Source organism: Rhea americana, unplaced genomic scaffold, assembly GCF_003343005.1.
Source record: "Rhea americana isolate MKP2758 unplaced genomic scaffold, rheAme1 scaffold_526, whole genome shotgun sequence".
In the NCBI taxonomy this organism is placed as follows: Eukaryota; Metazoa; Chordata; class Aves; order Rheiformes; family Rheidae; genus Rhea; species Rhea americana.
Window position 1 is genome coordinate 62545 of NW_028186675.1, and position 21545 is coordinate 84089.

A 21545-nucleotide genomic window follows, 5' to 3' on the forward strand; every position below is an offset into this window, starting at 1 on the left:
AAAAAAAGCTTCATTACAATTTATAAAACAAAAACAAAAAAAAATCCACAATACGCATTGTGATAAAGTATTAAATACTCAAAATCGTAAACAGAAGCATCTTTTCCTTAGATTTTTCATATATTATGCCAAAAGACTCRGACCACATGAACTGTTTTATAATGCTAGAGCATGACGTTCCGCTTCCACATTTACATCKGATACACAAAAAAGGACCATATAAAGAAGTGCTGTAAGATGTTAGACAAGACTTTGTTTGAACTGTTTAATCACACATAATCAATTCTGCAAAAGGCATATATGGCAATCAATATACTACTTCTAATTTAGATTATTGCACAGACAGGTTATCAACAGCAAATGCAGCCCCTTCAGATTACCTCCGCCAAATACTCCCGAGTTAGAGAACCTCTAGAGGATGCTGAATTCTTGCTGTGCTGAGGACACACTGTACAAAAACTAGAAACAAGCCTATTATTTCCTTGTATTTTAGTGATCTCAGTTGGAAAAATGGCTATTTAAGAATCTATCATATCAGCACTAACATTTTTTTTCCAGAAATTATTTCTCTTAAGCACATAACATTGTTACCTGTAGCTGCATTCTTCTGCTGGAACTTGGTTAAATATAAATTCATTCCTTTCCGAAAGTCCTGGGAACATACAATTGAATATGTAAGGACACCAGAATAGAGGCTCTTGCTTTACTCCCTCTTGTACTGTACTTATATTCAAGAACCAGTCAAAGAATCCTAACATCAGTAACTCCCTCCTGAACTGTGCTACTAGGCAGAATAGCTTACAACACTTTTGTTAGTCAGCTTTTAGTATTTAAATAGTTACATTTGCATATTTTCTAACTCATTAATTCCCACTTATCTTATTTCTCCTTTGTAAGTTTCAATACAGCCCAAAATAAAGTGGAAAAAAGTTTTCAAAACACAAATTGTTTGTTATTTAAAACCAAAAACAGATGTTTCTAACTGTTAAAAGATTTGACAATCTACATTAAGCTTTTTAATAACAACCTTTTTACCTCATCACCAATGTAGTCATGTAGCATTCGGATTACAGATGCTCCCTTGCTGTAAGAAATAGCATCAAATATTTCATCTACTTCAGCTGGATGGCCAACACTAACCTGCGGTAAACAGGATAAATTAGAGCGAGAACAATTTTAACTGCTGTAAGATTTTGATCTTGCTTGTTCTGTTGTTTAAGGAGCTGACTTTTTTCACTTAAAAAGGTGCGTGCATCACCACCACCAACTTGTCTTAGTTAGTCAATGATATATAGCTGGATTAGAATTGGTTTATATGTTAAACATACTTTAACTTAGCTTTTGATATTTAAGCAATAGACTTGGGGATCTTGTTCCAGTCCTTTGGTTCAATGCTTACCCAAAAATAAAAAACGCAGCGGAAGTTGTTTAATCCTGGGACAGCRAGGAATGTATATTCCGGAACTGCATTCAATGAGTAACAGCTATTCTAAAATGACCTAGACCTGCCTGTTGTACAAAGCAGGGTCATTTCYCAACATCTATTACATCAAGCATTTCCTTAAACATCTGAGAACTTGCCTGTACTGATCTTTATGAATTACAAGGGAGTTTTCTTCCAGCACAGCTCTCAAAGTTGCTGTAAAGCAGCAGCAGTGAGCTCAGTTATCTTCATCACTGTGGACTACTGCCTTGTTCCCAAAGCAGCAAGCTCAGATCAACCCTGCTTATTTCAAGACTGCCTGCATCACTCTTCCAATTCTGGAGTACAATACATACACATCTAAGGTGGTCTCAGATGGAAATTAGCACAAGCCTGGCAAAATTTCATAGCTTGAGCTCTGGGCTATGGTGCACTAACTGGTAGCTAGCACTGTAGCACGTCTGTTTTATATTATCAAGCACTGGGGTAAGTCAGTAGCTACTTYACTGTGCTCAAAGGTCAGAAAACAACCCACTTCGAGCAGAAACCAAAACAAAACGAAAGTAATAACGAGTTTTAATCACAACTTTGCCATTTTAAGTCAGGAGAGCAGAAAAAGTCCAGAAGAAGMCATCATCAAATCCTCAAACCTCACCTCTTAAATCCTTAAATTTTAGTAGAGGAAAATTCAAAGTGTAAATGCTATCTATTTTCCTCTGTATTATGAATGACTGCAGTTCTCTTTTTTTCCCCCTAACAGGAAAAAAGCTCACATCCAGCTGAAAAGAGGAAAATAACCAATAACTGAAAGACAGAACTTACTTCAATAGGATGACTGTTATCTAAGGCATCAAGCTCTTGAGCTCGTGTGTAATCAGCAGAAACAAACTGAGTCCAGATATCATACTCTGGAAAACAGTGATCTACACATAGGTACTCAATCCAAGAGGCAAATCCTTCATTCAGCCAGAGATGGGTCCACCATTCCTGGAAAGATTTAAGCACAGAATAAAAAAAAAAAAATCCCAAAGTTGCATTCAATCAATAAGAAGATTGGCTGATCATGAATCAGAGAGACGGGTAACAGTTTTGTAAGTACAAGTTCCTCTCTGTAAAGAAATCAGCAGCCCCAAAAGAGTAATCAACACACTGTAACTATATTCCTCTTTGTCTTTTAACAGTTTAAGGACTGAAAYAGCTCTAGCACAGAGTGGTCTAGGTAACAACAGCTTGTTTGGCAAAGAGTACTTTCAGAAACTGTAGAGAACTACATCAGCTATAAATGAAATTRCCAGAGACTAGAACAGAGGTAAGAGCAGAGCCACTGATGGAATAGTCATTCATGACCGTTAAGAATGTTAGCTAGATCAGGGAGAAGTCAGTGACATGCAAGACCACAGTTGAGTAAAGTAGCAGAACTGTAGGCAACCCACACATTGAATATCTTTTTCAAACTGATTAATGGCAGCTGCAGAGGAGGGATTTTGTTTAGTTTTGGGGTTTTTTTTGTTTGTTTGCTTAAGAGCACCCTTAAATACAGTGAAAAATCCATAATTCGAAATTTTTTAGACCATGAAAACATGGAATCTAGTAAACAGTTAAAGGCTGTTTCGTATACACCAGCCAAAGATGGGCTTTGTTTCTTTAAGCTAAGAAAGTTGCACTGACATTTTAAAATTCTTCCCTTCATTTCTAACATTTAATTGAAGTAGGAGAGATAAGGAAACCAGCTATAGATAGTGAGGGGAAAAAAACCCACCCACTTATTTCCATAACTGCAGTTACTTACTACTCTTTAAAAAAGTAAATAGAGGCAGTCATAATCAGTGACCATGATTATGATGATACAGACCTTTAACTAAAAGAAACTGAACAGGATGCAGTCAATCCAGCAAGCAGTTCTACAAAGCACTACTGCTTCTATTATGAATGAAACATTTACCACAGGGAGGGTGGAATTTCAATAGGGAAAGCTGTTACTGAAACTCTACACAGATAAGTCTAGCTTTATTTTTAGAGTGGAGACTATCCAATTTTCTTCCACATTTCTGATTACATCTGTTTCCAAGATAAGGTTCCAATACATAAGTGAAAAGCTTGTTGTCAAAGGATTAATGCAACTGTGAAGTAGATTCTTTAGGAATTAGGTTGGACTTCTAAATTTTYTCCTTCATCCCACTAGCAACCTAAATGCTCAAGAATCTATTACTTTCCATGGAACCAGTTTGATTTAATTTATCTTTATTGAAGAAGAATTGGTATATGTTGCTATCCAATAGGATTTGCTAGTGGCAAACTAAACTAGTGATGAAACTCAGGCTTCTCAATGTAATGTTATGCACCTCAGATTATACAGAAGAAAACTGACCTCCTGGAAACACAAGAGGTAAAGTTGGAACTACTTTTCACAGATGCATCACAGAACATAAAATAACCAAAGAGAAAAGTTTCCTAAAAAAAAGAAAGTTTTTGGAAGACCTAGTACTCCAAACAAAAATAAGAAGCTAATTCAGTATAAATTTTAGAAATTCTTCCAAACAACACTACCTTAAACTTACTGCATCAGCTCTCAAACATTGGTCAGAAGGACCACAAATGGTTCCTGGATCACTAGTGGCCCCAAGATGCTTGCTGGCAACCTACAATGTTGTTTAGTCATATAATTCTGGCTCTCCTTGCTCCCAGCTGCTCAACTGCATTTAAAGTTGGAAATATATTATTTTAATATTACTTTTCCACATAAGTATTGCGTTGCTCTCACAAAGAGTTATCTGTGTTATTACAAATGAGAAGAGACATAGCTGACTAGATTTTAAGATGCACAGCACTATGGGAACATTTGAGAACTTCTGCTTAGTGCTTTAGTTAATGTTTACACTGAGGATTCTCTTCCATCTATACACATTCCATTTAAGCAGCTTGAAAGTCAGAGCAGTGAAGACTTTCTGGCTCCTGAGGCCTTTTTTTTTTTTTTCTTTTTTTAACCAAACAGTGGTTTTTAACAATATAAACTTCCTTGCCTGTGAAATATTTGGGTTCAGGTGTTTGCAGAGCTTGAAGAGAAGGAATGTCAGACCTAATTAACAGAGTAAGCTGAAACTATTTAAGAGCAGAAGCTCTGAAAGATGTGAKTTTCAGATTTTAGCAATAGTTGGGACTTATTTACAGATTTCAGTCTTTCTGCCTCATATAACGCTTCTATTCCTACCAAAATACCTTAAACAAACCATTCAGACATCTGGCTCCCCATATATCCAAAATAAATCGTTCGACTTACTACAATGCAACTTTTCAACTATTGTACCAGCATAATTTGCAATGCTGAGTTTATACTGATACGTCTGCTTGGTATGAAAGCCTGATAAGTGAATTATCCCTACACAAAAGAAAAATGGTGGTTTATTGCTTCCAAGTAACCTCACCAGCCAAAATCATTTCCACAGAACACCTGCTCAGCTGTAATTGGGACTATATTCAAACAAGTGAATATTATTTCACACAGAAAATATTGAGACAGGTTTAGCTCAGTTGGTTACAGTGTGGTCCTGCTAATGCCAAGGTCACAGGTTCAATCCCTRTACGGGGCTACGCTGAGGGTTGGACTAGATGATCTCCAGAGGTCCCTCCCAACCTTACCATTCTATGAAATCTATGAAATAATTTCAAAGAACACGCTAGTAAAGAAGAAACTTCTAATAAAGTACTATTTTTTAAATATTAAAAAATATATTTTAAAGGTAACATGCCTTTTATCAAAGGGACACTTGAAAAAGCAACACAGTATATGAAGTACATATCAAAGTAAAACAGAAGAAATATTTGTAATTTTTAGATACCATGGTCACGAGGTTTCCAAACCACTGATGAGCCAGTTCATGTCCTACAACCAGAGCTACCCACTGGCGAGATGAAGAACAGGAATTTTTGGGGTCAATGAGCAATGCAGTCTCCCTGTATTTAAGAGAGGAAGAATTGAACTGAATGTTACATGCCTAGGGAAAAAAAGAAAAAGTCAAAAGTAGGTTATATTACCTAAGCAAGCTAAAAAGTAATCAGTACAACAGGAAAAAAACAAAAACAAAAAAAGCTAAAAACCCCAAAGCTCTTTCAGTTTGTACATTAAATTGTTTTGGTAAGTTCCACAGCTGTTTGAATGCTTTGGAGCAACAATTCCTTATGGCATGCAAGAAGACAAGTGCAAAAACCCCAGGTAGGGACAAGAAAATTTATCTTGTATAGTTCACCTACATAATCTAGAAAGAAGGGAAGCGTGTGTGTGGGGGGGGGGGGGGCAGGGGCCCTGCAATCTCACCTTATCTGTAACTCCCTTTGCACTGCATGATATATGCACAGCAAATCTTCTCTCCCTCCCTCATTCCAGAAGAAATTTCAGTTCTTCAAAGTGCACAATCAGCCTTGTTATACTTGCCACTGAAGATGCACAAGATTCTCCACACAAGGCACACACACACACGGGCTCACACTCCCTAGGTTAGGCACACAACCTTCAGCTATAAACACCCCTGTCTGATCAGGATTTGGGTCAATCAGAAAGGACTTCTGGATTCCTGCAACTTGAAGGGGGGGGGGTGGAAATGCATCTCAAAATATAGATAGCGCCTGCATATTATGCCAACCTTCTGTCCCCAAAGGGATAAAGCAAGCGTGCCAAACTGAGCGTAAGGGAAGAATGTAACACTAAAATTAAGACATGCTTCCAAAAATTCTGCTCATCCAGGACAAATATTTCTTTCCACAGGGAGTAAAGTATCAGATTTCATCAGAATTGCCATAAGCAAACAAGTAGATTTTAAGCCTGGGCTCAAATTTCCATCACGATTTTTAAAAGCCAAATTAAAAGTTTAGCAGAACAAATTCAAACAATTTCAAGATTTAAGTCCAAAACTTGTTATATATCCAATGTTATACAAAACRGAGAAAGATCGTTCTAACAACGAGGACAGATAACATAAGAGTATCAAGCAAAGGTACAAAAGCTTGATCAGATTAACAAAAAACTGAAAAGGAAGGCAAGTTAGTATTTCTGAACTACTCAAACCTACATAGTTATACTGTGGCTGCTGAAATTTACCAACTTGCCTGCAACATAAAATAAGATCTTTAAGCTGTGTCAGTAAGTACATAACTTTTATGGGGGGRAAAAAAGCAGCCAAGAAAGTTCTCTTGTAGAACAGGCAGTGCTGCCAGACACTTAAAAATCTCACACCCTTGGACAGTAGTCGTAATAGTTCATTCTTGTCTTCCTAAGGTTCGTACAATAACGCACGCTGCTGCAGAAGTCAAAATTAACCAAACTGAAGCTAGAGTTGAAGGTATTTACTCAGTCTTATTTGGGTTGATACCCAATCATTACAGCTCCTTCAAACTAATTCAATTATTTCCAAAAATTAGTGAACAAAAGAGGGGGAAAGACAGTATTTTAACAGCATACCTATAAGTAACAAGGCCCCAGTTCTCCATGGCACCTTTATAAAATAAATACAAAGGTTTATTGATATTGATACACACCTCTTCCTAAATGTTTAAAATTCAAATAAAACACAGTTCATCAATAAAGTGAGTTACTTTACCAGCAGCAAAGTCTGCAATAGCTATGAGATCAATTTTAGGAAGAGGGTAAGGAACATTGAAGTAGTCCTTATAAAAAGGCAGAGTTTTAGCAGCAACCTGTAAGAGAGAAAAGGAGAAACCTAGTAAATATTATGTTAACTTGGAGCAACAGGTGAAACTTGAAAATTTCTTCATGACTCTAATTAGCCTAAGAAATCAACACGGATGGACGGGCTTTGCTGTAGAAACCGCACTGCCAGGTTCCAGGGTACCAGAGTACAGGATCCCACCACTCACATCCCCCCCCAATCCCTTCCCATCCCTTTTTCCTCCCAGGCTGTAGCCTCCCCATCGGCACTTCTCATTGTCTTTGAACAAGAGCATATATCATCAAATCACAACAACTGAAGTAAAATGTATGTTTTTGTCATTATATACTTGTAATTTGTCCACATTTTTTTTCTGTTTAATATCAAGTCTTGTCTCTTCAAGTTATTAAAGCAAAAAAAAAAAAAAAAAAACTCCACCCTCATAAGCTTCACATTGATTTACATTAGTGAACACAGTAGAGAGGCACTCAGCCTGTCAGATTTCTATAGCAATAATGAAAACACTTTAAGCACATTTACCTCTAATGCAAACTTTCCTTGTTCTGCTTTGCCCACAGGAGTGTAAACACGCACTAAGACCCCATCAAGCGATCTGGTCTCTACAAAGTCATATTCTCCCACCACAAATGCTACAAGATACGTTGACATTATAGGGGTGCGAGCAAACTTCACTTCCACTAGATTTTCATCATCTGGGTATGGCTTCCGGTCAATGACATTCTTTCAACACAGAAGAGAATTAGTTAGTTTCATGGAAGTGAAACTGTATTACACAATACAATTGACTAAATATTCCATTATTAGCAGTCACACATTTCAAATGAAGTAACTTCTACAATTTTAAAATACTGACCACATTATAGTTCCCTAACAAAAAAAAAAAAAAAAAAAAAAAAAAAAAAAAAAGGCAGTGTATTAACATGAACATTATATTCCATTACTGTAAGGGTTGCTGAACATGTTTGCCATCAGTTGCTATCCTCCAAAGAGAGGATTTACTCAGTTCCAAATATGTCATTAGACTTCTAAATTCTAAAGCAAAACCATAACCATTTGATCATTGAGCAATGTTAACCTTTACTGCTAACTACACAAGTTAAAGTTACTGGAATAAGAATCTATTGTAAAACTGACTGTTCTTCTCTAGCAGCATCTTCTAAAAGTATCTGTAGCATATGTAAAATGGGAATCTTAAAATGCTACTTTGTATTTGTGACAGAGGTACTACTACTAGCATGTTTTACCCCCGTTCCGATCAGAAATTCTCTAGGGTAGAAATTATGCTTATTTATCTCAAGTGCTATGTCTGCTTATATAGCCAGGACAGCTATATAAACAAGCAAAGGCTTATTTTTTTCAGTCATTCTTAATCAAACAGCACGTGGCATGACATAGCTAAGACTTTTTTTTTTTTTTTTAAACAAACAATGCCCTGTGGTCTGTACAGCCTGTTTAGATTTTATACTAGAATCTGACAATCACAATACCATCCCTAAAAAAGTTCTCTCAGTTTAGAACTGCTTAGTAATAGATAGCAATACACTCTATATTCCTAAATCTGTCTGTCACTAAAACAAATTAACTTTCAAATAACCATCTGGCTTTATTAGTTTTATTTAGAACTATTACTGTTTTATTTAAAACACAGTTTACTTACCATATTTGACAAAGCTACTCTGTCTTTAGGGACCACCAATGAAATATCAAATGTTGCCTTGATGGCAGGTTCATCCCAGCAAGGGAAAGCTCGGCGAGCATCAGTAGCCTTAAGGAAATAATAGCATTAACCAAATAAATCTTTCACAAGAGGCTGATGCAATAAAACAGACAAATTCACTATATTCTACAGGCAAGAAGTTTGAAGAGTGAATTATAGCTAGTCACTGGTATAAAGAATCTCCTCATTCATACTCCTTGATCCTTAAATTAGAAAATTTAATTCCTATTATGATAGCTTACTTCACTCTGTTTAAAGAAAAAGCACACAGCTGAAAAGACTCTGTGCTCTGATGGAATTCTACAGTCTGAGCAAATTTTAGCAGAGTCATGACAGAAGCAAAGCTCAGTCATGTGAAAGCAGAGAGGGCACCCAGGCATTCATAGGCAGTACACACAAGACCACCTATTTATATTCTGTCACTAGACTGCACGCAAGAAATGTTCTATTTGTACTAGGTAAGTAATCCATGTTTTTATGTAACCAGGCAGATAACCATGAAATTACAGTATGGTATAAAATTCTGTCAGTATATCCAGAGTTTACATAATACTAGAGATAGCATCCAAAATGTGAGCCAGATACTATTAAAATACTGAGAGAAAGTCGGAGTACTCTATTAAAAGATTAATATACTTCATGAAGGCAATTTATACAGATTTATTTGACCACAGCTACATAAAGAGCTGTTTAAAAAACATTGCAGCTATTGTACATATACGATGTACTACATATAGGCATGATCCCCGGCTGGGGATTTTGCCAGGTCCTGAATTTACTGACCTTCAAGTCACAATGCAAGGACTGCTTTTAGCATTACCCATATGCTTTGAGAGAAGAAGTAAAAAATATGGATTTTTGAAATTTACAGAGGTTGTTAACTATAGCTAGGAAATCAGGTCTTTGCTTCTTTTAAGAATAAATCCTACATCAGCAACAAACAAAAATATAGCCCATACCTCAAACTGAGTGACAGCAGCATAACGTGTATCTCCAGTAGGGGTGGTATATTTACTTCGGTAGAAACCTTTCATTTTATCATTTAGCTCCCCTACAAAGTCTATCTTTAACGTCCCTGTCCCTGAAATGAAAACAGATGAGATACTGTTATTTGCACGTGCCAAACAGAACATTTATTTGGTCTGGACCTTGAGGCCTGGCTACTTAGCTGGCCCACTGCCCTTCTGAAATAACACGTCCCTTTAACTCATCTCAACCCATCATTTTTCTGCAAGCCTCCCTCAAACCCTTCAGTCTCCTTATATAAAATACCGCTCCAGCAGAACTAAATGTTGTAAGGAAAGGAGGTAAAGCCAGAATCACCAAAGCGTTTTAGCATTTGAACAGTAAAATTCCTGACAGGATCCTGCAATACTCATTCGCATCTCCTAAACACAGTGGAATAACCTGCAGATACCTTTTAAGCCAATTGAAAAGTTTGATCCTACAACCCTTACTTTTTGAGTAAAGTTTGCAAAAATATAGGCTAGCTAATAAGTAATAATAGCATCCTAAGAAATCTACTACAGAAGCCAAGGTGGATCACTGGTTACATTCTAGCTTCTAAGTCAATTAGTCTCAGGATTTATTCTGCCCTTAATGTCTCCGAGCAAAAGGGGAAACTTGATCTTGATCAGAAAGGCAGCATGCCAGTATCCCCACAGTATGAAACATTAATATTTTCTCACCAGAGAATCCTTACATATGAGTTTGTAAAGATGAAATAAAACTGCTTTATTCAATCTGTGGAGCTAGTTTCAATCTACAAATCCCTCAGCAAAAACCTGTAGCACTGTTTCAAATGAATTAGTATATTCACACCTAGGAAAATACTGCAGTAATTCAGATTAGCTCTTTCTCGGTAAGAGGAGAACAGATCATCAGTACCTAACATAAATAGCTTCTGTGCTTAACTCCCCATAGCAGGTAAATAATTAGAATAATCTCAGGAGTAAGAAGCAAACAGTACTGCTAATGAAACAACCTTTGCAACTCCATGGCCTAGAGCAAAAGTGATTTTCTCACTTATGATTCCTACTGATCTTATCAATAATTTTAGTATCAAAGGAACTTCGCAGAAGGTTTCCTAAGGCAAGTGAATAATCTGCACTGCCCATTATAAATAAATCTAGCACTGTCCATTCATTGGCAACTCAAATATACAATCAAAATACTTACTACAAAACCAGAAGTATAGCAACTTCTAATGACACTTACTTGAAATGCACTCTTTGTACTAACTAAGGGAATTCAATCCTTAAAATACTACCAGAATTAACTTCAACCCAATTCAGCTAGATAATGGATATTTAAAAGAATCCCATTCTTTCAGTCTTCTATTGACTTAAAATGGACAGACTCCCTAGGGAGCATGACATTCACAGTTAGTAACTTAAGAGAAGACAGAGCTAGCTTCTTCTAGCTTTTCTAAAAGCAAACACCTTAAACACACAGCTGAGTCAAGCTGCCAGCATGAAAATACCTCTTACCTTTCTGAAGGGTACTGGGAAAGGAAAGAGTAACCTTTTCATCCTCATTTTGGTAGTTGAACCCTGTGGCATGTACCTCTGAAAGAGATTTTTAAAAATTATTTTTTTTTCAAAATAAGACCCAGAGATGTTTCTTCAACTCATGAGCATTTGGGTGCTTCAAAATGAACTGAAATCAGCTGAATGTAAAAATAACGCTGTAGTTACTGAATATATCAATGAAGGTTTCAAATAATCCAGAAAAATACAAATGTAARCAACCAAATAAATGCCATCGTTGGAGTTCCATATCATATCATATGGCTTCAGACAACTAAATCCACCATATTTATAGAGTATGAGCTGTAGACTCAAACATCTCACACTCCTTCCACCTCTCCCATATGTATTGTCCATCAGAGGGCTGTACTTACATGCCTGAGAAGTCTCCTGCTGTGGGGAATAATAAAAACTATACTGTTAAACTGTAAACTTGCAGTAAGAACAGTATCTTGTACMACATCAAGAATGTTGGTGATTACTACAATCCTGACTTACAGTTAAATATTGCAAAAAGCTCCCTCAACGTCAAATGTCTAGATCAGTGTGACAGGATTCATGTTAATTATCTGAAAAGAGGATGATTATGATTTAACTAATTTCTGGATCTCAGTCTGAAAAAACACAGTAATGTTCGAATCAAGGTGTTTTTGCTTGGTTTTAATCACAAAGAAAAAAAATCAAAAATGACTGTATTTAAAAATCGTCTTCAGAAGAAGGGACCTACCTCAGAATTTATATACCATTCAATGAAGGCATCCAAATTCAATTAAAATATTAAGCACTATGGCATTTGCACAGCATTTGGATCTATTTGTAGATGCAAACATCTGAACTATGAGGCCAAGCTAGACAGATTGGGGGGGAGGCAGGAGGAGGGAAATCAGTACATGGGAATTAAGCTGTTCTGCAGCCTAGGGCTAGCAGAGCTAAGAGAAAACACCTCATGTGACTTGTTCCTTCCTAATTCATCAAATAGTACTCACTGCATCTGAAGTAACCTTTATCTACGCTTCTTCAATCAAAAAGAAAGCTACATAAGATCTCATTTTGCAAGTTCTATATGCTTCACTCTGTACTTACCCACAAAAACACCACAATACTAGCAGTCTTTAAAGAACACAAATCTGCGCCAAAACAAAACAGCAACACTATTTCTACCACACATCAGTGTCTTGAACTAGCAAACTTGGTAAGCCTGTACACAGCAATACATTTCTCTGGCCAGGTATACTGATATATTATTCTAGATTTATAAATATAGTAAACATTCAGCAGGTCAGCATACTTCTAAAGGATTTGGGGAACTCAGAGTAGTTTAAAATAATGAAATTATACTAGGAATAGTCTAAGCTGTCTATCCCACCCACTTCTATCGCTGAATACAAAGTGAAAACACACCCAGGATACTGAAATGCTAGCAAGGGTCAAACAGTCTTTCCAGTTAGTTTCAAAATTCACTTAGGAAGACATATTTAGTAAATAGCTCCAGTTATCTATTGAAATAGATACTACTTATTGAAYAGTCACAGGAAAAAAGACAAAGAGAACACTGGAAACTGCTGCAGTACATAAAGGTGAACATCCTAAAAGAAAAACACACTCCTGTATCAACTTCTTCATTACAGAGAATTCTGAGTGATAAACCTTGTGTGAAACAATTTAAAGATTCTCCAGGATCAAGTATCATTACAAGAGTGCAAGCATACAATTTCAAAGGCAACCTAAGCATACTCAAATGTTCAGCTCAGTGAAGTTGTACCACATGTGATAAAATTAACAGCAAACATTTTTGGTTTTATAAAATAGAGTGTTATTTATTCCGCACTATTATGATTTCAGCATTAAGTCACACAGAGTAAATAYCAGCCTCTGCTCACAGAGCATAAATACAGAAACTCCATGAGTGCATTAGTCTTAACTACTGGTTTCACAGTACTCTGCTCAGGGTTTAATCAGCATTAACCACTGTAATAGGGGGTATCATACAAAATTCTTGCAACAAAACAATTCTAGCTATCAAAAAATACAATACAGAAACAAAATCAAGAGGAAAAAAAACTTTATAGAAGCAAGTAGAAGACCTTTAGACTATTAGTTTGTACTAAGCAGATCCAACATTTTAAAGTTCACATTGCAAGTGGGACGAGATAGATGATTTAAAAAGAATGCATGCCTAGGACATTAAAATACTAACATATGTAGAACAATTGTCTTCTTGTCTCTCCAAGTTTACCCAGGAAGAAAAGTAAGGGTTTAGGTTTTCCTCTGTGGAATACTGAGGCAGGAAAAGATCCATTATAAGTTGGAGAGATGTTATTCAGTAGAATGCTAATGTGCAACAAATTAGTTTGAAAATACAGGCCAATACTGGGCTTCCAAGTAACACAAAGGAGTCAAACTGATTGCTGACTACATCATTTATATTCGATGAATTTTGACCCTGGCTATCTTTAGAGTCCAACAGAAAACAAACCTGTTGTTCTAAGATAGCATGTTAATGACCTCTGTCAAACATGGAAGGAGGGGCTCAATACCTGTCAGAAAATATGTTAGTCTGCCTGGAAGGAATATCACTAGTGGACAGCCCGCAGATGATGAGCTGTCAGCTTGTGGTCAGAGGCTGAACTAAAACTCAAGGAATTTCTGATATAGATTAGTACCAGAATGCAGCCCCCCTCTACCTCTGCAAGAAAAAAAAAGAAAAAAAAAAAAAAAGTATTTTAAAAGAACCACAGCAAACCAAAATCATTTATATCTTTTTGCTACTTCTAATGGAAACAATCTGATAGTAATGAAAAGCAATACCACTTCAGTACATTAGACCTATTTATCTGAAACTGAGAAATATAAAAGAATGCATGTTATGCAGATCTTCTGCCAAATGTTGACAATGCATATTAGATATCCCTCTCCTCCTCTCCCAGGCATGTCATCTTCCTAAGTGTATTTAAATTTGTAGCTCCACTACTTCATAACCGTCACCCTATACTAGCAAAGACACAAGTAAACATTATGAGCACTAGAAGAGTGAAACCCTTCAGTTTCCCCCCTCCCCACCAAAGAAAAAAAAAAGGTATAAGAAATCATATTAAGACATGTAGAAAGCAACCTTGTTTCACAAAACCTCTCAACTCTTACTTTAGTGTTAGATCCCATTCACTCTAAGGTTTGAAACAATGTTTAAAGAGGTTAGTTCAAATATGCTGGAAGCAACCATTTCATTAGTAATGCTGTGCACTCCCAGTACATACTGATCACAATCGTCACAAAAGAAGCCTGAGTCTTGTAGTACTTGAGAACTGTCTCGCTTGCCATGACAACTATCCTCTGATGAAAATTTAAAAGTAATGGCAAAAGCACATTTGGAGCAAAAAAACAGGTAACTCATTTAAAGTTTCACAAGACACGTACTCACTTATGAGTTAGTGTCTAGAATCACGTGTCTTTCTGTGCTTAACTGTGGAAATTTTGTGYAATTCTCAAAGCTGCTGCTTATATAGCCAGTCCTAAAACAGTGGCATAAAAATGAGATCAAAGATTCAAATTTCCAACTTTTTWAAAAAACTATTCAGTGCTAATAACTTAACCCACGGCAAAACGACCATGGAAATTTCAACAATACTTTTTGCAAGAGTTTAGGAGAATTGTTCGTAACAAAGATGTAATTGCAGTAAAAGGCTGTCTGAATTCCTAACAGAGTTGAATACAAAAGCTCCTGAAGAGAACAACACAATTTTGGCAGTCTACAAACTTTGGAGAGTTTGGCACTGCAAGGATGTGAGTTAATCACTGGCACATTAGTACATAGTCTGGACCAAGTAGCATGAGAAAATAAAAAGCTGTTAGTGCTCAATGTCTTTGGAAAAAATGCATAAAAATAGGACCTTGCAACCCTCCCAAACACAGAGCACTACATATCCAAATTTACAATAGTATCTTAAATAAATTACAGTCCTCCTACAGAGTACTTCCTGAAACTGCACAGTAACTAGATACATCAATGATTCCAATTTCTGTATTACATGCCTAAAACCTTTGGCTAGGCTCCAAATTTATAAGCAGCATGTCAAACATACATGTATTTCGAAGTGAGGACAAAGGCAAGTGCTAAAGATGGAGCTATAAATGTTAGAAGTCAAGTTGACTGTAAAAGACTTTGTCCTGCACAAGCCATTTTTTTTTCAAGTAGCCACCATTCTATGGCATTGAGAAGTCACAGGCAATTAATGTATGGTAGCTTAATGAGCTAGTATTCTTCAAGGGAGCTGCAGTGACTCTGCAACTCCTTTATGCCCATCATGAAATTTTACTCTGGATATTAAAGTCAATATTCCACTAGTATTTCCACAGGTATTTCCAAGGCCACCAGAAAGCATCATTTAGATACACTTGGGTCATGTTGTTTAGCTTTTCACAACCACTAGCAATTTTTTGGTTGCTGTTTCTAAACTGAGATTCTGTTGCAACCACATAGCTTTAAGCATCAGCCTCCTAGCACATCCCTATCATCATGAGAAGGAAAAGACTAAAATAACGAGTTCTAGCAATCTTAAAGAAACAAACAAAAAAAATTTTTAAGGTTGAAACATAAACCAAGAAGTTCACTAAATTATTCCTGCTAAATCAACATCACTAYGGCTACTTGTAGTTTTCTACATGAAATTGCCAATTACTGCTCTTTGAGCATCTGAAAATTTAAGAAGCTGCTTTAGATCCCACAGGATATGAAAAGCTTTCCAAGCTAAACAAAGGCAACGTAATTTACTGATTATAACTTCAAGCTTAATTTCACAGCTCCTTAAAATGAGAGATTCACAGGAAGCTCAAACTACTCCGCATTCAGTAAGTATGAAACTCAACACCCTAAAATATAACTTAAGAATCAACTTGCTTGAATATGCCTTCTCAGCTCTTCATTTAGTTGAGCAAAGCCAACCATATGAACAAAGGTAGTACAGCTCATGCACACTTAATCACTAAGGCAGCATTGTAAACATCTGACAACAAATACCCAAAATTCTAGCTTCCAGAAAACAAAAACAATTCTTCCTCATGATTAACGGGGGTGGGGAGGGGAAGATTAAAAAAAAAATAGCAACAGAAAACTCAGAAACAATGCAACTGGTACAAGTAGTAAATTTACAATGATTACAATCATAAGTTTTTTGATGAAATTGCAAATTTTTCTACTCAATACTTCTGAGTAATCAATCTCTCCTGGTTCATTCTTCAKTATCACTCAATTGTAGTTTCTGTATCAAAACTTACTTTGGCTTTAAAGGTTCTTGGAGGACCGTCCTTCAGCTTTGTATCAAATATTTGGCAATAATCTGATTTCCTTGCAAATCTGCATTAAAATTCCAAAGACTACATTCTACTACATCCATCTCTAGAAGAATGAATAGGAGTAGAGGGAAAACAGAGTCCACAACTCCAGTTAAGATTTCTGTTCTTGCACAAGCCACAGCTGATTCTGCTACAAATGCACTGGATATTCAAAGACAAATAGTAATTATTATTAAAAGCATGATTTTTTCTGCACAAAAGTGAACAGATYACCTCCATAAACAAAGGCAATGCATCTGTTGAACAAGGTCTCATTTTCACACAGCTACTTTTCAGAATGGGACTACACTTGAAAGAAGGTAAGCAGCTGATTATCTCGTCTCATATTTACCAACGTATGCCTGAGACAAGTACTTCCCCACTGAGGTACAGAACTAAGAGAGGCAGCAGCAATTCCTCACCAGAGCCTTTAAAGAAGAAAGCATCATGATCTTAACTGATTTTCAAATATTCTATATAGGTCATTTGTAAAAAGGCTTACCTAAGAAGCAAATCCAACTGATCTGTCTGATACTTCTATTGGTTCACAGGACTATATATTGTGTTCTTTTTTTGAGACTAGTTAAACAATTACCACCTAAAAGCAGTGCACAATAGCATTAGTAAGACTGACTTGKTCTGTACCAACAGGTGCCAGCAAATAGCCTGCCAATTTCATGCAATTTTACTTGGAAAGCCATTATACTATTTGGCAGTTTACCAAACTGAAAGATATGTTTTAACCCTATGAAGTCAGAACACAGTTATAGAAAACATGCTTTCTGTGCAACAAAACTTTATTTTAAATATTTATGCTACAATTACTGGAGAGATGGGTGCCTAACCCATAACAAGAATGCCATATTTATGTTCCTGTGTGTCCAGAGTGCCATATTCAAAGGTACCTAAAAATCAGAATTAAAAAATTTAAGCCAAAGATTTTTTTTAATTTCCATCTTACTCAGTTCTAAAGGCTAAAAACCAAGAGGAGATACAATACAAACCTAAATACTCTACATTAAGCTCTGATATTAATACTTCAAATATATGAGGAAAGTATATCATTGTTAAAGAATATGAAAACAGATCTCTGAAGGGGAGGGAAATCAGCTCCAAAAACAAGATAATACCATAAACGTCCTTTTATTTTATTTTATTTTATTTTTTTTGGTATTTGCCTTGATTTGAGTGGAAAGACCCTYTGTTCTTAGGTGCTTTTTCAATTTACAGTCAATTTCTCTTTGCTGAAATGAGAAATTAATGTGCAGTTTGGGCCTATGACAGTGTTAAATCGGATAAGAGYCTGTATAGAGTTTATTACCACCATTCTCTTTATCTCCTCATTACTCAGTATAAGAAATAGCTCCATGATTCCTTAGCAACGCAGTGCATCTAATCAACTAAAGATCACTAACGGCAATGTGTGAAATCCATGTAGGTACAGAGTGCCAGGGTACAATCCAGGAACGTGAATTAAACTCATATGGAACAGCAAGCCCTGCATTCTTTCGCTATCAAAACTAAGCAGCCAGATTCCAAGCTATTTGGTAATACACTCTCCTACCGCCCTCTTTCACTACGGACGGAGGACGCTTCCTGCGGTGAGCTCCTCTTTTCCACAACACACCCACTGAACACGCTTCCTTAGAGCACAGATTCCTGTCTACCTAGGCACCACTCAGCTGCTCACAACAACACCTAGGAAGCCCTCTGGTTTCTTTAATACCGCATTAAATTGGCATGGGGGGGAAGGAGGGAGTGTTAAAAAAAAAAAAAAAAAAAAGATTTACAATAGATGTTCCTCTTGTTGCATGAAAATCTATCAACGATAGGATAACACCATTTCAGAGATTATCACTAAAACAAGAACTGAAGTTGTCCCTATCAAATTCAATCCAGAAAATTAAGATTTTTTTTTTCCTCTTTAGGTGTTCAGAAAAACACAGCCCTTCTTTCCAATTTCCTTCAGTTGTTGGCTAAGTATACTGTAGAAATTTAAACCCAGTCAAAGAAACATCTTTCTCATTCATAATCAAGATCACTAATTTTATTCACAAAATGAATAGTAAAACCATAATCATGGTTTTAAAATGCTTCATGACATCACTGTGGCACTTTCCTCACAGAAAGGGAAGTTCTGTAGAGTTTTTTGCTGTCTGGAGGATTTAAGAAACAGTCATGCACGGTGGACCAAATAGCTATTATCCTTGAAATACTAAAGGCTCTTTAAGAAAAATAAGAAAGGCTCTGCAGATTAATAGAGTATCACTCTGTTTCCAGGAACTTATTTTCCACACCTTAATCACTTCATGGTTTAATTGCTATGATATCTTTATACCTGCCAAATCTCAATTGGTGAAGATAGGTATTATTATAACAGTGGATTACTAACAGGTGCTACTTCTTGAATTTCTTCAGTAACTTCCAGTCTTTCACTGACYGGTGTCCCTGCCATTGTCTCCTTCACATAATCACTTTTTTTTGGTGTTGCTCTGTACTTGGAATATTACAGAAGACTCTTAATTGACAGTGAGAGGACTTTGTACAACTTTGTAAATGTATAATGGCATACAGATAAATAATCATGTCAAAAGACTCGAATATCCTTTCATCTATAACACTGAAGCATTACAGAGCAGAATGTAGATTTCACTGGAGTTTCAGCTAACYTTTTAAAAATGTAATGTAAATACCAGCAATGTGAAGAGAATGAAGTTTAGGTAACAGTGCTTTTAGAAATAGGTTAGTTTCAGTTTCCTTACTCCTTTTGAAGCAATCTATGCATTTCTAGACACCTTTTCAGAATCCATTTACAAGGATTGTTTTTTGTTGCTCCTCATTACTGAACACATGCCACTGTTCCCATAGATAGTGCCCCATTTTTCACACGGTCATCAGTATGTTTACTCAGTTTAGAGCTTGTAATGTACATCTAAAACATCTATACAAACTAAAYAGTCATATTCAAGAGCTAATATTTTAAAGTATTTTGTAAGTTATTAGCAACAGCACTTCATGTCAGAAATGAAGCAGATTAACACATAAAAAAAATAGCAAAAAAGCATTCCTACCTTCATCTCCTTCTGGCGCATAGGAAGCTGTAATAATGTCAATGTCAGCACAGTTCATCACAATTTGGTTGGTTGCCTGTTTTACCTGCAAGAGAAATTTCATTAGCATCAAGAAAAAACAGCATACCCTACTCTCTTGAGCCCCTTCTTTCGGTAGGCATTCCCATTTCCATTTAATCTTAAAAAAACAAACAAAAACAAAACAAAAAAGAAAAAACACCCCACACTCCATCATGAAGTGTTTGGAGCTAAATTTAGTGCTTCAGAGGGGCAAAAAAGAAGAAGATACACCATCGACTGAACTCACTCTTTCCARAACATGCATACTTAAATGATTTTCAAGCTATGTAGGCCTATTTATCAAGATCGTAAGCTATTTAAGGGAAYGGACTGTGTGTAAAAAATGGCATGCAAGCTTGACAATAGGGCTGTTGTACCCCCTGAGAATCCAAGGCCAATAAAAATAGATAGAATGCCTGCAGGCTTCCCTTTTAGTGATGACTGACAGTAGATTATAATGAAAGCGGAATGCTACAAAACACATCTTTTGAAGATAATCAGAAATACAACCTATAGCATCAACAATTTAAAACACTGTACTATGGGAACTTCTTAGGTTAAAACCACCTGCCAAGAAATCTGCCTTTACATCTTCCTGAAAGCTTTCCTTCTGCCAGCTCTTGACTGCACACACTTTGCTTTATTTAACAAGTGGCCAGCTCCCAGCATAGCAATAAACTGCCTCACTGCCAGCATTCTATTTGGATGTAAGAGCTTGTGTACAGAGCAATTCAAATTAAATATCAATTAATTACAAAAGGGGTAAAATATTTGGGAGTGAAACAAGGAATTATTTAGAAGCTTATGGCTAAAACCACTAGAATCATCACACTAGATCAAGCTGGTAGTCCAGCTAGACGAGTACACAATTTCTGGCATTAGATAATGCCAATTCTTCAAGGAAAAGAACAAGGATTGCTATAATAGTGACTCTAATTTAATGTATCCATGAAGAAACTTCTTCCTTGCTCCGGCCAGATTGCTTCTTAAAGCATAAGGACTTATGTCTTTACTTTGACTTTTTGCTACTATAACTTTTAAGCATCAAATTTACACCTGTATCTGTCATTCTACTATCTGCATTTCAACACACCCAGATGGAACCTATCTGCAAGGAGGTAGCTAGCTTTCCATGAACAGAGAGCTTTCGCCTCCATAGCAAAGTTAGCACAGAGCTCAGCGCACACCCCCAGGTCACAGTTCAAGTATCTATCTGCCATTTCTGCTAAAGGAGTCGGTACCTATACAAGACAAGCAAGAAGMAGCAGATAGTCGGTGTTCAGCCACTCTACCCAGACTCATTAAAAGAATCGCTCCTTAGTCACTGTGTACAGGGCAGAAAAATCTAGCCAGTGGTAAGAGATGCTTAAAAAATGTAAATGTATAACTTAACAGTAGTCCCCACATCAGAAGAATGCTCCATCTGGTCTAATAACCTGTTACCCATAAGGGTTACTACTAGGCACTCCACAAAAAAAACAGCCTCCCAATGGATGTTAATGAGATAAACCTCATAGAGAAGTTTCCTCCTAATCTCAGATAGTGGCCAGTTTTGTTTCTGAAGCAAATGTCTATAGCTTATTCCTATTATACAAACCATTCTGTTATTAAGCACTTCTATAGTTACACTTTTTGACAAATATAAATATTAGTGAATTTTTCAAAGTTTGACAARTCTGTCGCATACTGCAGCAGTAGGTCATACAGAACAGTGTGAGAAGAGCTGTGTTGTTTTCA

At 36.4% G+C, this 21545-nt stretch overlaps 1 protein-coding gene across 1 annotated transcript in view; it reads right to left on the bottom strand.

Moving 5' to 3' along the window:
* The window catches only part of NPEPPS (aminopeptidase puromycin sensitive), a 31023-nt gene extending 11188 nt beyond the window's left edge, over positions 1-19835 (bottom strand). The window contains exons 1-11 of the mRNA XM_085318217.1: positions 19749-19835; positions 11311-11388; positions 9781-9902; positions 8762-8869; positions 7624-7824; positions 7015-7111; positions 6876-6909; positions 5260-5374; positions 2246-2410; positions 1036-1140; positions 592-652 (exon numbers count right to left, since the gene is read on the bottom strand). Coding sequence (XP_085174343.1) covers positions 592-652; positions 1036-1140; positions 2246-2410; positions 5260-5374; positions 6876-6909; positions 7015-7111; positions 7624-7824; positions 8762-8869; positions 9781-9902; positions 11311-11388; positions 19749-19806 — 1144 coding nt within the window. The 5' untranslated portion in view covers positions 19807-19835. The remainder of the gene's footprint in view (positions 1-591; positions 653-1035; positions 1141-2245; positions 2411-5259; positions 5375-6875; positions 6910-7014; positions 7112-7623; positions 7825-8761; positions 8870-9780; positions 9903-11310; positions 11389-19748) is intronic.
* Positions 19836-21545: the final 1710 nt, after the last annotated feature.